At 45.8% G+C, this 12,742-nt stretch overlaps 4 protein-coding genes across 4 annotated transcripts in view; 3 read left to right on the forward strand and 1 right to left on the reverse strand.

Annotated features, from left to right (window-relative positions):
- Positions 1–3,813: 3,813 nt before the first annotated feature.
- Mhc (myosin heavy chain) overlaps positions 3,814–12,742 on the reverse strand; it is a 112,658-nt gene continuing 103,729 nt past the window's right edge. Inside the window, exon 27 of the mRNA XM_083078016.1 lies at positions 3,814–4,189. The gene's annotated coding sequence lies outside the window, so the exon portion shown is untranslated. The remainder of the gene's footprint in view (positions 4,190–12,742) is intronic.
- LOC145959348 (uncharacterized) lies at positions 8,401–8,925 on the forward strand. Its single transcript, XM_083078122.1, has one exon. It carries the CDS (start codon positions 8,401–8,403, stop codon positions 8,923–8,925), a length of 525 nt encoding a protein of 174 aa, XP_082934248.1.
- On the forward strand, positions 8,944–10,227 carry LOC145959349 (uncharacterized). Its single transcript, XM_083078123.1, has one exon. The coding sequence runs from the start codon at positions 8,944–8,946 to the stop codon at positions 10,225–10,227; it is 1,284 nt and encodes a 427-aa protein (XP_082934249.1).
- LOC145959351 (uncharacterized) lies at positions 10,305–11,575 on the forward strand. The gene is made up of 2 exons (XM_083078124.1): positions 10,305–10,390; positions 10,441–11,575. The coding sequence occupies exons 1-2, from the start codon at positions 10,305–10,307 to the stop codon at positions 11,573–11,575; spliced, it is 1,221 nt and encodes a 406-aa protein (XP_082934250.1).

A 12,742-nucleotide genomic window follows, 5' to 3' on the forward strand; every position in this document is an offset into this window, starting at 1 on the left:
TGATTTCGTACTTTCTTGCCGAGATTGTCCCACAAATGCTCAATGGGATTTAAATCCGGACTACTTGCTGGCCAAACAAGTCGATTTATGCCAACTTCATCGAGGAAATCAAACACTCTTCTCGCAGTGTGTGGTCGAGCATTGTCTTGCATAAACAAGAAGTTCTCTCCGATAAAGGGTGCATACGGAACAACATACGGAAGGAGTATGTCTTCCACGTATACATCTGCGTTCATGTTCCTGTCAAAAAAGTGCAAATCTGTATGAGCGTCCGCTGAAATACCTGCCCAAACCATCACAGAGCCTCCATTGTAGCTGTACCTTTCACTTACAGTACAATCTGCAAATCGTTCTCCACGACGACGATAAACTCGTTCTCGTCCATCTGGAGAATAGAGACAAAAACGAGATTCATCGCTAAAGAGTACTTTGCCCCAGTCTGCGTAATTCCAGTCTCTATGCGCAACTGCAAAATTGAGTCGAGCTACGCGATGACGACCTGTAAGAAAAGGTACAACCGCTGGCCTGCGCGAAAACAGATTTTGTTCCGCTAATCTTCTCCGAACGGTGTCAACGGATACATTGCAATTGTGGACATCCCTTAAATTGTTTCGAATTTGAACAGCTGTTCGATGTCTGTCTCTTAATGAATTTAAAACAATAAATCGGTCATCGTTTTCATTGGTACGTCGAGGGCGCCCAGAACCAGGCCTCCTCTTGAAAGAATTGGTGTCTAAGTACCTGGCATAAGCACGTTGCACAGTTGACACTGACAGATCAAGTGCCTCAGCAACGTATCTTCGACTTCTTCAATTAAAGCAACAACTTGAGCAGCTTTTTCTGGAGTTATCGTTGCCATAATCGAGAAGTAATTTCGAGAAGAAGTAATTAATTATGGTTTCAATAGATGAAGTCGCAAGGAGCAACGCGTCTAGAGAGCTAGCAAATCAATCGCATAACTTGTACTATAGTCTTTCAATGTACCTGGCATAAGCACGTCTCAAACGGAAAAAACATTGAAAGACTATAGTACAAGTTATGCGATTGATTTGCTAGCTCTCTAGACGCGTTGCTCCTTGCGACTTCATCTATTGAAACCATAATTAATTACTTCTTCTCGAAATTACTTCTCGATTATGGCAACGATAACTCCAGAAAAAGCTGCTCAAGTTGTTGCTTTAATTGAAGAAGTCGAAGATACGTTGCTGAGGCACTTGATCTGTCAGTGTCAACTGTGCAACGTGCTTATGCCAGGTACTTAGACACCAATTCTTTCAAGAGGAGGCCTGGTTCTGGGCGCCCTCGACGTACCAATGAAAACGATGACCGATTTATTGTTTTAAATTCATTAAGAGACAGACATCGAACAGCTGTTCAAATTCGAAACAATTTAAGGGATGTCCACAATTGCAATGTATCCGTTGACACCGTTCGGAGAAGATTAGCGGAACAAAATCTGTTTTCGCGCAGGCCAGCGGTTGTACCTTTTCTTACAGGTCGTCATCGCGTAGCTCGACTCAATTTTGCAGTTGCGCATAGAGACTGGAATTACGCAGACTGGGGCAAAGTACTCTTTAGCGATGAATCTCGTTTTTGTCTCTATTCTCCAGATGGACGAGAACGAGTTTATCGTCGTCGTGGAGAACGATTTGCAGATTGTACTGTAAGTGAAAGGTACAGCTACAATGGAGGCTCTGTGATGGTTTGGGCAGGTATTTCAGCGGACGCTCATACAGATTTGCACTTTTTTGACAGGAACATGAACGCAGATGTATACGTGGAAGACATACTCCTTCCGTATGTTGTTCCGTATGCACCCTTTATCGGAGAGAACTTCTTGTTTATGCAAGACAATGCTCGACCACACACTGCGAGAAGAGTGTTTGATTTCCTCGATGAAGTTGGCATAAATCGACTTGTTTGGCCAGCAAGTAGTCCGGATTTAAATCCCATTGAGCATTTGTGGGACAATCTCGGCAAGAAAGTACGAAATCACGTACCTGCACCTCAGTCACTGCAAGAACTTCAAAGAGTTCTTCAAAATGCATGGGATGCAATTACGCAGGATGAAATAAAAAGACTAATACAGAGTATGCCTGATCGTATGAATGAGGTAATACGCACACGAGGAGGTCATACCCACTATTAATACACACATGCGTGCGCCCGTACACACATACACACACACACACACACACACGCCACAAGGAGGGTTTGGAGTCTTTAAATACTGTGGAGCTGACGAACCACGGGGTCCTTATCCTTGTGGTATACAAACGAGCACACACACACACACACACACACACGCCACAAGGAAGGTTTGGAGTCTTTAAATACTGTGGAGCTGACGAACCACGGGGTCCTTATCCTTGTGGTATACAAACGAGCACACACACACACACACACACACACACACACACACACACACGCCACAAGGAGGGTTTGGAGTCTTTAAATACTGTGGAGCTGACGAACCACGGGGTCCTTATCCTTGTGGTATACAAACGAGCACACACACACACACACCTAAATTAAATTGAAATTATGTGCAACCATTTTTTTTCAAAATAGCGGATAAATGAAAGCATACAAAACCGATAAATAAAGGTTCCCGCTTTGCTCCAGTGCGTGGCGTGAATCAGGTATCGCAGCCCAATGGGACGAAATGCATGTGAAAGTGTGGAGTATCACCTTTACAATGCTTTTTTACCGAGCTCGATACGATAATTATTCGCTGAGCTGCAAATTGAAGAAGAAAAAAGAGCGTTTTTAATTAAATTCGGAATAACTCAGCGAAAAATCATCGTATCGAGCTCGGTAAAAAAACATTTTAAAGATAACACTCCACACTTTCACGAGCATTTGGTCTCATTGGGCTGCGTTACCTGATTTACGCCGTGCACCGTCCCAAACTCGATCCTTTAATAATCAATTTTACATCCTTTCACTTCCTTATCCGCCATTTTGAAAACAATGGCTGAGCATAATTGCCACTTAAATATTCTTAAAGTGGACATTACAGCCTTCATTTTGTTTTTTTAAACATATTTTTATCATCATTATTTACCAAGTTATGATCATTTAAATTTTGATGAAATTTTCTCAAATTTTAGGTGTACCGCTTTTTTTGCGGGTGAGTGTATATATATATATATATATATATTGTAATAACCAGTCAGAACTTGATTCTTAACGTAAATTCCTTCCTGTACATTCTGACTGATGACCTCCGAATGATTGTAACACCCGCGAGAATATATACATACACACAGATACCCACACACACCTAGTTATAAGCGCTAACATGTATTTTTCATTCTTTCTTTATCTTTTTAAATATTATATTGTATTTTTAATTTAATATATAATTTAATTATTTAACCTGTTCTCTTCCCTAAATCCTGAGATCGCACTAGGTCCCATTCCGCGTAACAAGGATTAAATTCCTTTACCGAAAAGGGACCATCGAACGAATAGGCTTAAAAACGCAGCGTTAAAGAGACCTTCGGTCGCTGATCTGTGTCAGGCCCTTCACATTCGTTCGACCCGATCCATACACACGCCCGAATAAAGTGTGTCACGGGGTAAGTAAGTTGCGTCCTTCCATATGGCCCATCCATTCCAGGGTCTGGACGTAACATAATATATCTCTCGCTGGCTCTCGCCCTCTCATCGTCCGCTCGCTCGATATCTCTCTTGCTCTTCCACTCTCTCTCTTTCTCTTTCCCTCGACCGTCAGCTCGCCTGGTGAAGCAACACGCACCCTCTCTCGCGTCCCCATCTTTTCCTTCGATCTTCTCGAGCAAGCATTAATTTTATCGAAATTTTATTGTCGAGAAAGACGACGCGAATTTGTGATGATCGATCGAACGCTCGATTGCAAGACGACGATGCCGTTGAGAGCTCCGAGCGAGCTCTCGGATTCGTTGTATGTATTCGTGTCTTCGTTCGCCGATGAACTCGATGAGGACGATGATGTTCCTTCTTCTCCTCTTACCCTCCTTTTTATTCTTCGGATGTTTGAGTTTTCTTTTGTTAACATTTTTATTCTTTTTTTTCTTTTTGTCAGTTTATAATTATCTGCGCGGATTCCTCGGAAGGAGCTTTACAGTTCACCATCGGGCTGCAGGTCGAAGCGTGGCGGGAATGCGGAACCATCTAATAGGGGTTTGAACGCAGGCCGGTGTGGCTGAAAGGAGACAGATATGTGAAACGTTAATCTCTTATTACTATAAATCAGTGCTGGGATTTACTTGCAACTTTCGGCCAGATTTCTTAGCTTACGCCTACTGTTCCCCTCTTACCCTCTTTCCCCTCTTACCCTCGCGCCACTCGTAACTAAGGAGCACTCAGGAACGTGCACGTCACAAATGTAATGTGGCAATCTATCTATCTAAGTTCTCTTTATTGTAATTACGTTTCAAAACACAAATATTTTAAATTGTTACAGAACATATACGTAATTAATAATAGAATAATTATTTTTATTATTAATAAACAATAAAGAGAACTTAGATAGATTGCCACATTACATTTGTGACGCGCACGTTCCTGAGCGCTCCTTAGTTACGAGCGTTCGGCGGCGCGGTCGCTAAGGCGCGAGCGGTAAGAGGGGAACAGTACGCGTAAGCTAAGAAATCTGGAAAGTTGCAAGTAAATCCCAGCACTGCTATCAATAACTATAAATATGCAGGGGAGTATTTGCAGGTTTTGACAGATATAAAAATATATAAAACAAATATAAAAATATATAAAATTCTTCATGGATTTGTGTAGAAAACATTGATACGGAGATTAAAGAGGGCGGGGACGAGTGACACGTTCTCTGTGTCGTTCCTGCTGATCCAACTTTTCTTGTTTCTTAACATTTGCACTCGAATGCGTCAATGGAATCAAGATGACGTAACGAGGGTCGTGACACCTCCATGCTTTGCCAACAGCACCATGTCTGGTGTATTCTTACAGAGAGAGGGGATTTATCTCAGACATGTAACTCTCTCGTGATATTAGTTACAACTTTTTGCGGAAAATCACGATTTATAGTTGCAGTTCTTGTTAAGTCTGAACTGTTAAAAGCAAAAATCAACAATGATGATGTATGTATATCGGCGAGAAAAGGGAAAAAATCTTTTGAAAGAAAATAAAATAAACGAGGGCTTTATTCTTTCTCTCTCTCAAACCAGAATAAACATCATATCTAGATAAAAGAAAATTAAATAAATCAAACTTCGAAGAAGGGGAGACGAATATACAAAAATAATCGGCATACTTTGACTTGAGAAAGGAGAGTAAGATGGAGGAATATATAGAATATTCCTCGGGGATTCCCAAGAAAATCATCCTCGTGAAATTTCGCGACTAATTCCTACGCTGGATCACAAAGAAGTGTAAAAGATGCGCTAAGACACTACTAGGCGAGAGATTGAAACCGGTGTAATAATTTTATGCCATATTAAAAATCAACTGGAAAAGCATTCAATATACGTTCAAGAAAATAATTCAAGAATAATTCATAGAAAAATTTATATTTTTAAAATTATTTATTCAACTCTCTCTCCCTCTTCAACTATCAATTTTATAAAGGGTTCGATGAATAATTAATCAAGAATATTTTTTCTATTATATTGACTGACATTTAAAAGTCACTTTTCTACCGCGACACAAGATTGTATCTGCTGAAATAATTCCCGGTTCCAATCATGATAGAATATTGATAAAACTCGAGAAAATTGCTTTAACTGACGCTTACTAATTCGCAGTATCTACAAATATAAGAGAGAAGGTTCGAGGAGATGCGATACACAGAGTTAATGACGAAGAACAAGCTCATATCCATTCGTGAGAGTATTATCGGACAAACAGGTGCAAATGCGACACTTGATGCAGGGGTGATAAAGAGGGAGTCGCGTGTTCCTCTCGCGTTTCGTGAACTCCTGACCCATTCTCTTTTCCTGCGTCTATCTCTATTTCTCTCTGTCTAGAACAGTGCTCGGAATTAGTTGCCCTTTTCAGACCGATATCTGAGGTGACGCCTACGATCCCCCCACTACCGTCCCAGGCTCGACGGCCGAACCGCCGATCGTGCACGTAACGCTATGCCTCAGGAACGTCCGCCAAGCCGTTTCGCCAAATCGTCATTAAAATTTTCTTTGGTAAATAATTTTTCTTTTTATAAATAATTAAATATCAAAATTTTATTATTATATTTTTATTATTATTATAATATATTATATATGTATAATTTGTTATACATACATGTATGTTATAATAATATAATTTAAAGTTTAAAGTTTCCGAATAAGTCGTAGCTCGCGACAATTAATATTCGGTTATCGAACATTGTGAAAAATATTTTTCTTTTTTTTTGTTAAAACAATTATATATTTCTTTTTGGTGTGAATTTATTAAATTTTTATATTTAAATCTGCGTGTAAATCATTCGATTCCTTTTCTTCGCGCACTGCTCGCTCCCGTTCACTTAGCTCGCAAACATATTTGCTGGTCCTTCGAGCCGGATCGCTCGTCCGGTGCCGTAAAGTGAAATGAGTGTCAGTGCCATACTGCTTCCGTTGGTGACCTTCTGTGCTGTCCTGGATAGTGTCTACCTAAAAGGAAGGAAATGAGTAAGGAATTCGAAGGAATCATACGCGCTCAACAAGAGCTTCACGGGCGGATCGCCCGTGCCTACGAGAACCTGAAAAAGGCAGGGAGTGCGAACTTGATGGTAGGATTGGTGGAGGCGCGTCTGCAGGCTCTGGAAGCAAACTAGGCAAAGTTCAAGTCTTTTCATGAAAAATTAGTCGTGAGCTGCTGGGAGACTCTTGCCGGGCACGACTACGCGAAGACTCACCTTGCAGCCCTCGCCGAAGAGGCTTACCTGACGCAAAAGGGTTTGATACTGGACGAGCTGCGCGTTTTGAAAAATCGGTTGCAGATGAGGGAAGAAGCTACGAACCCTGCAGCCGTCGGAGCGCCGACACTCACCTTCACCTCGAACGACGTTGCCGCGCATCCAGCTGCCGCACTTCGCAGGCCGGTACGAGGAGTGGCCTTCCTTCCGCGACCTCTTCGACTCTATCATTGGGAAGGATGCCTCTACGTCCCAGGTCGAAAAGTTGCATTACCTGAAATCCTGTTTCAAAGGGGAAGCAGAGTTATTAATACGCAGCCTGCCGACCACGGAGGAGAATTTCCTGCGCGCATGGAAGACGCTCACGGATTATTATGAGAACAAACGGCTGCTGGTGCGCTCATACCTCTCTCGATTTACTGCTCTACAAAAACTAAAGGGTGAGTCAGCGACTGATTTTAGAAAATTATATCATTGCGTAAGAAATACCGTAAGCGCTCTTGGGAGCATAGGACGGCCAATAACGAGCTCAGAGGATCTATTCGTTTACTTGATTGTCGAGCTGCTCGATTCTCGATCGCGACGCGAATGGGAAGGCTCGATAAGTGAAAAAACGGAACCGCCGTCTTACTCCGAATTGCAGCAGTTCTTGGAACGACGGCTTCACACTCTCGAGTCTCTCCAGCCTGTCAAGCCAGAGACAGACTTATCTAAGACGAATACTACTCCGGAAAGCAAACTCGCGTGCAGCATGTACGGAAACCGGAGGGAAAGCGCGGTCGTTGCTCTTTGTGCCAGCAGGATCACTACATTATGTTTTGCGACGCGTATACTTCCAAGTCCGCCGCGGAGAGAAAGCAGCATGTAGAGACAAATGGTCTATGCTTTAATTGCCTGGGGAAGCACAAGGTGAGCGAATGCTCCTCAAAGAAGACGTGCTCCGTATGTGGAGCCTGGCATCATTCTTCGATACACGATGCCTGTCAAACCAACAACGTCATGCATTCCGCATCCAAGCGGTCGAAACCAACGTCGACGGTTTTACTCGCTACCGCGCGCGTTCGCGTGGCCGATCGATTCGGCTGCTTCCACATCGCCCGCGCCTTACTAGATCAGGGCTCCGAAGCGTCCTTGATCTCGGAATCATTGGTGCAACGATTGAAGCTCCCGCGACCTTACTCCTCAATCTGAATTTTCGGTGTCGGCGGTAAGCGGGGCCAAGTGAATGTCGAACTCACCGCATGGGTAGGCGGGTCGCCGAAGACGGTCTCGGCATTGATACTTCCTCGGCTTACCCTGTATGACAGTGGCATCCGTACGACTCAACGGGCGTGGAAACATCTCGTTGGACTGGAGCTGGCAGATCCGGACTTCCTCGCCGCCAACCCAGTGGACCTTCTCCTCGGCGCTGATGTCTACGCTGATATTCTCCAATCTGGTTTGCGACGCGGAGGCCCGCTAGAATCTATAGCTCAGGAAACGAGTTTAGGATGGATATTATCTGGGGCCGTTAAATCGGGAAGCGCAGCGAGCAGCTCACACACTCACCAATGCCACGTGTTCGAAGACCTTTCGGATGTGGTGCGAAAATTCTGGCAACAGGAAGAGATGATAACGTCTGCCTCTCCTTGGACGATCAGGAAGCTGAGGATCATTATATTTGCACTCATTATCGCAATGATGCCGGTCGATACGTGGTGCGGCTCCCGATTTCGACTCCCCTTCCGGATCTGACGGAAACAAGACATTCGACCGCTCGCTTACTCAAACAGATGGAGAAGAGATTCGTCGGTGATTCTCAATTACGCCAGCAATATTGCGATTTTATGCGCCAATACGAAGACTTAGGTCACATGTCTCCGGTGATCTCACCACGCCTAGAATCCGGATCCGTGTGCTTCCTGCCGCATCACGGCGTAATGCGCTCTGCAAGCTCCTCAACCAAGCTCCGAGTAGTCTTTAACAGCTCATTTCTCATCGCGAACGGGGAATGTCTCAACCGACATCTCAGGATAGGCCCCAACCTCCTGCCCTGTCTGGCTGACGTGTTATTAAGATGGCGACTTCATCGTTAAGCCTCAGACATTGAAAAAATGTATCGCCAGATCCTGGTTGATCCAGCAGACCGGAGCCTACAGAGAATATTATGGCGATACGATAAAAATGCAGAGGCGATAACATACGAATTGAACACTGTCACTTACGGCTTGTCATGTGCTCCGTTTTTAGCTATGCGCACTGTGAAACAACTCGCTGACGACGAGGCGGCCCGTTTTCCAGAAGGATCCGCCACATTGCGCCGAGACATCTATATGGATGACATTCTGACGGGCGCCTCTTCCATCGAAGAAGCCAGGGATCTTCGACAACAGCTTACGGCATTGTGCTCAGCGGGCGGATTTCCCCTCCGAAAATGGTCGACGAATCATCCCGATCTTCTTGCCGACGTCCATCCGGAGCATCGCATGCAGCGCGACGCACTCTCATGGCAGCCTCACGAGAGCCACTCCACGCTCGTTCTGCACTGGCATCCGAGTTTAGACTGCTTTTCATTCTCCACTCAATCGATCGCTATAGCCTCGTTCACTAAGCGATCCGTCCTGTCGCTGACAGTTCGTTTGTTCGATCCGCTCGGGTGGCTAGCTCTCGCGGTCGTCCGTGCCAAAATCTTATTCCAGTCCACGTGGTTGCAGGGCATCGACTGGGACACTCCACTGGACGACACTAGCACAGCAGCATGGCTCAGTTTCCAGGCTGACCTCAACCAGTTGGAGAAGATTCGCGTCCCGCGATATATATCGCTCCAACTGGCCGATATCTCCGTCGAGCTTCACGGTTTCGCCGACGCCTCCGAGCGAGCTTATGCAACCGTGTTATATATTCGGACTTTAGCGTCGAAGGGTAAACCAGAAATTAAACTGATCTCCGCAAAAACAAAGGTTGCGCCGCTAAAACAAATAACCCTACCTCGCTTGGAGTTGTGCGCGTCGACCTTGCTCGTCAGGCTGGCTGCTCACATTCGAACGATTCTGGGCGCCCAAAAGGTGCCCATTCATCTATGGTCGGACTCAACGGTTGCCCTGGGATGGATCCGCGGTCACCCGTCGAAATGGAAGATGTTCGTCGCCAACCGGGTTTCAGAAATTCAGACGACCTTGCCGGAAGCCCAATGGCATCATCTCCCGGACGAGGAAAACCCGGCTGACAGCGCGTCGCGAGGAATCTCGCCTGGCGCGCTTGTCAATCATACTCTCTGGTGGCAAGGACCCTCGTGGCTTCAGTCGGACATCACCTGGCCAGTGATGCCCGATACGATCAGCATGGACGCTCTTCCCGAAGAACGCGTGCGAACGCACGTTACCGCTAGACGATCCTAGTCAGACGCCGAACTTGAGGAGCTCACGCGCTTTTCTTCGCTTTCGCGCTTGCTTCGCGTGACTGCTTGGATGAGACGATGGCTTCTCCGACGAGGAGCAGCTCAGCGGGAAATGACGCTCCCGGACGGCTCCTGCCCTGTGATATCTCTCACGGCCTCGGAGTGTGAAGAGGCTCGTACGGTGTGGATTCGAATAACACAAGACATTACAAAGAAGAATTCTCGCCAAGGGCACTCAATTGCCTAATAAGAATCTACTCACTCCATTAACTCCATTTTTGGATTCTCAGGGTATCCTTCGCGTGGGGGGACGTATCAAGCATGCTCTCCTGGCATACGACGAAAAGCACTCAGCTATCCTCCCCCGTGCTTTCCATTTCACACAGCTAGTCGTCGAAGCAAACCACCGGCGGACACTACATGGAGGAGTGCAGCTCACCCTCGGTGCCATCCGACAGCAATATTGGATTCCTCAAGGTAGAACTCTGGTGAAGGCAGCGATTCGACAATGCGTCACTTGCGTGCGATGGTGGGCGGCGACCCAGCAGCAACTCATGAGCCATCTACCTCTGCCTCGCGTCACTCCCGCCAGGCCCTTCCTGCATACGGGAATCGATTATGCTGGCGCCATCCAACTGAGGACGAGCAAGGGCCGTGGTCATCGCGCTCACAAGGCCTTCCTCGCAGTCTTCGTATGCCTGAGCACAAAGGCCGTCCATCTTGAGGTTGTGTCTGATTATACGGCCGAAGCATTTCTGGCGGCCCTGCGGCGTTTTACTTCGCGCCGCGGACTCTGCCGCTATATGTACAGCGATTGCGGTACTAATTTTGTCGAGGCCGACGCCCAACTTCGATCATTTTTTTCAGCCAACAACTCGGAACAACGCCGCATCGCCGATCAGCTGGCCAACGATCAGATTCAGTGGCGCTTCAACCCACCATCGGCTCCTCACTTCGGCGGCCTCTGGGAAGCGGCCGTCAAATCCCTCAAGCACCATCTCCGCCGGGTGTTGGGCGAAACCACGCTCACGTACGAAGAGATGAGCACTCTCCTAGCACAGATAGAAGTCTGCCTCAATTCAAGGCCGCTGCAGGCTTTATCCAACGACCCACACGATTTGACGGCTCTGACGCCATTTCCTCATCGGAACCGCCCTCAATGCCGTTCCAGAACCCAGTCTCTTGGATGCACCAACCAACTGCTTGAGTCGATGGCAGCTTCTCCAAAGGATGCGCGACCATTTCTGGGACAGATGGTCGCGAGAATACCTGCATTCTCTTTTTCAGCGGCCGAAGTGGTGGGCCAGCAACGAGCAGATACAAGTCGGACGTCTATGCCTTTTACGTAATGATGCGACCCCGCCAACTCGCTGGCCATTAGCACGGATCACACGAGTGCATCCAGGAGAAGACGGTCGTATCCGCGTTGTAACCACGCGCACCGCCTCCTCGGAATTAGTGCGCCCACTTGCGAAAATCATCTTGTTGCCCCCAATCGTCTCAGACACCCAGGAGGAACGTGTAGAGCAGCTGTGAATATCTTTCTGTATTATTACGTAGATTTCACAATTAAAATCTGTATATCGGCGTCAATAATTAATACCATCCGTTTATTATCGCATATGTTATGTCGATATTCACTTACATTCGATCACTTCAAATCATCCGTCGGGCCGCTTCATTCTTGATTGTAATCCGATTCGTTCTTGATTTCGTCAACGAAAGCACCTCTCACAAATCTTGTTAACAAAACCCTTGCTATATCTATATCTAACATCACAATGTCGCGAGATTCAATTACTGTACTCATTTCGCCAGGTATCTGGCGAGGCGGGCGGAATGTTTAAAATTCAAAAGGTGATTGTAATTGCCGCGCGACATCAATCCGCGTGATGACATAGGCACCGGCAAATAACGGGCCTTAGCCTGTCGTCGCCGTGCGCCTATCGTGTTAAGCGAATCGACCACGGGCGCCCAATCAAGGGCCGCCATCGCATGATAGCGCAAACTAACGAATTTAATAAAAGGTGTCCTTATCGAAAAATAAAAATAGGACAAAGAAAATTTAAATCTAACGACTCGCTGAAACAAAGACTCTTGCGAGAGAATTCTGGATTCTTCCAGAAGGATTCTTTTAATAAAAAGGCCCGCAAATCCCGGGCGCCTCGCACTCTCGAAAAGGCTCTCGCGCAATTACGTAGATCACTTCGAAAGGAAACCTGAAATTCTCTCGCCGTTCCGAATAAGTCGTAGATCGCGACAATTAATATTCGGTTATCGAACATTGTGAAAAATACTTTCATTTTTTTTGTTAAAACAATTATATATTTCTTTTTGATGTGAACTTATTAAATTTTTATATTTAAATCCGCGTGTAAATCATTCGATTCCTCTTCTTCGCGCACTGCTCGCTCCCGTTCACTTAGCTCGCAAACAATTCTCTTCCATCCCAATGTTTATTTCTTTGTTTTTTATTAAAGAATCATGACAAATTAATCTTGTTCATAAATATTATT

The sequence above is a fragment of the Camponotus vicinus genome, unplaced genomic scaffold (genome assembly GCF_025532165.1).
Source record: "Camponotus vicinus isolate PSW18456_S1 unplaced genomic scaffold, iyCamVici1.0 SCAF_1, whole genome shotgun sequence".
Taxonomy (NCBI): Eukaryota; Metazoa; Arthropoda; class Insecta; order Hymenoptera; family Formicidae; genus Camponotus; species Camponotus vicinus.